At 42.5% G+C, this 1,744-nt stretch overlaps 1 gene segment (V, D, J or C); it reads left to right on the top strand.

Annotated features, from left to right (window-relative positions):
- Positions 1–363: 363 nt before the first annotated feature.
- On the top strand, positions 364–1,488 carry LOC121137822. The segment is given in 2 exon segments: positions 364–474; positions 621–1,488. Coding segments are annotated over 2 exon segments (480 nt in total).
- Positions 1,489–1,744: the final 256 nt, after the last annotated feature.

Below are 1,744 nucleotides of genomic sequence, written 5' to 3'. Positions count from 1 at the left end.
ACATTTAGAGCTGAGTGCCCCAAAATCTCTCCCTCTAAGCACATTGTCCAGTGGGTGTCTGTATTAATTACCATCTACTATAAGAATCATCTTTGATGAGTTTTAACATAGTACTGATCTATGGGTAAGCCATGTGTATACTGCCACTTGTGGTGGCTATAGCAACGTGCTATATGTTAACACCAGCATGTAACGAATGGTTCCTTATAAGAAAGGGATTTCTAATTTTCAATGACTGCACTTTCAGCAGTACTAAATTTGAGCACAATGGGAAGTGCTTCCTGTGCTAGAAATAGCTTTAGACAAAGTGTTTGTGAGGGGTGGAGCCTGTTGAAAGAACTAGGTGACAGTGAAGTTGGAGTCTGTGTTCTGGGGGAGACAAAAGGCCACCTGCGTTTTCTCCAAGCTTCATTCTAGGAGGAATGGACAAGATCCTGAAAGCATCATTTGTAGTCCTAGCCCTTCACCCAGCCTGTGAGTCATTGAAGAGAAACCTCAGCATGTGGGATTAATGTGGAGGCATGGGAGACTGGGGTACCAGACAAAATCATGAATGCTGAAAACATAAAGAGAAAGAACAGACCTGGGAACCTAATGACATTTGTAATTTCTATACACAGGGGTGAGTGGCCAGAAGGAGAGACGTGACCAGCAGCAAGTGAGACAAAGTCCCCAATCTCTGTCAGTCTGGGCAGGAGGGACTTCAGTTCTGAACTGCACTTATGAGAACAGTGCATTTGACTACTTCCCATGGTACAGGCAGATCCCTGGAGGAGGCCCTGCACTCCTGATAGCCATACGTTCAGTGTCGAATAAAAAGGAAGATGGAAGATTCACAGTCTTCTTCAGTGAAAGTGATAAACAGCTTTCCTTGCACATCACAGATTCTCAGCCTGGAGACTCAGCCACCTACTTCTGTGCAGCAAGTGCACAGTGCTCTCCAGGCACCTGCAGCCCACACCCAAACCTGCAGCTGAGGCTACAGGAAAACCCTGCTGTGGGGCTGAGCCTGGCAGAGGTGCAGAGCAGTTTTCATTTGGTGGAGTAGGTGACTGGTGACACAGTGAGTGTAAAGAGTAGACTCATTCAGCCACAGACAGAACAAGCTGAAGTCATGGCTGCTTTTTTCCAGTCTCCCTTTGTGTCTCAGACACTACTGGAATTTTACATTCATTTCCATATCTAGTTTAGTTGAATAGTTTACTGAGTAGTTGTGTAAATAGTTCTCTGTGTGGTTGGTTTGTACCAATTTAAATTATATAAGGCTCCATCTTCCTAAACTCTTGTCAACAATGTTAGTGTATGATTATCACAGTCCAATACCAGTACACTTTGATTTTGGCTTCTGTAATAGAAATCACATAGAATTGTCTTTTACCTTAGTTTCCTCTGATGACCAGGGAAGTGGTGATTTATGTGACCACAGCCTCTTATTTAAGAAATCTCAGAAATACAAATGAAATATTGTAAGTTGATATTCTCAAATTCTATCATTATTATGTTTTTGTTTTGTTGTTAGCTTGTGTGTGTGTGTGTGTGTGTGTGTGTGTGTGTATGTGTGTGTATTCCACAGTGCCCCCATGGAGGACAGTTTTATCAATTCACTTCTCTACTTCCTCTGTTACCTGAGTTCCTAGGTTTAAAATCATGTCACCAGGCTTCCAAGACAAATGCTTTACACACTGACCCACCTCACCAAGTTTATATGTTGTTTTCTAATCTGTACCTACAAGTAATATTCCAA

Source organism: Mesocricetus auratus, unplaced genomic scaffold, assembly GCF_017639785.1.
Source record: "Mesocricetus auratus isolate SY011 unplaced genomic scaffold, BCM_Maur_2.0 Super-Scaffold_100707, whole genome shotgun sequence".
NCBI lineage: Eukaryota > Metazoa > Chordata > Mammalia > Rodentia > Cricetidae > Mesocricetus > Mesocricetus auratus.
Note: the sequence above shows the minus strand (reverse complement) of the source record. Positions and strands in the feature narration are given on the sequence as shown.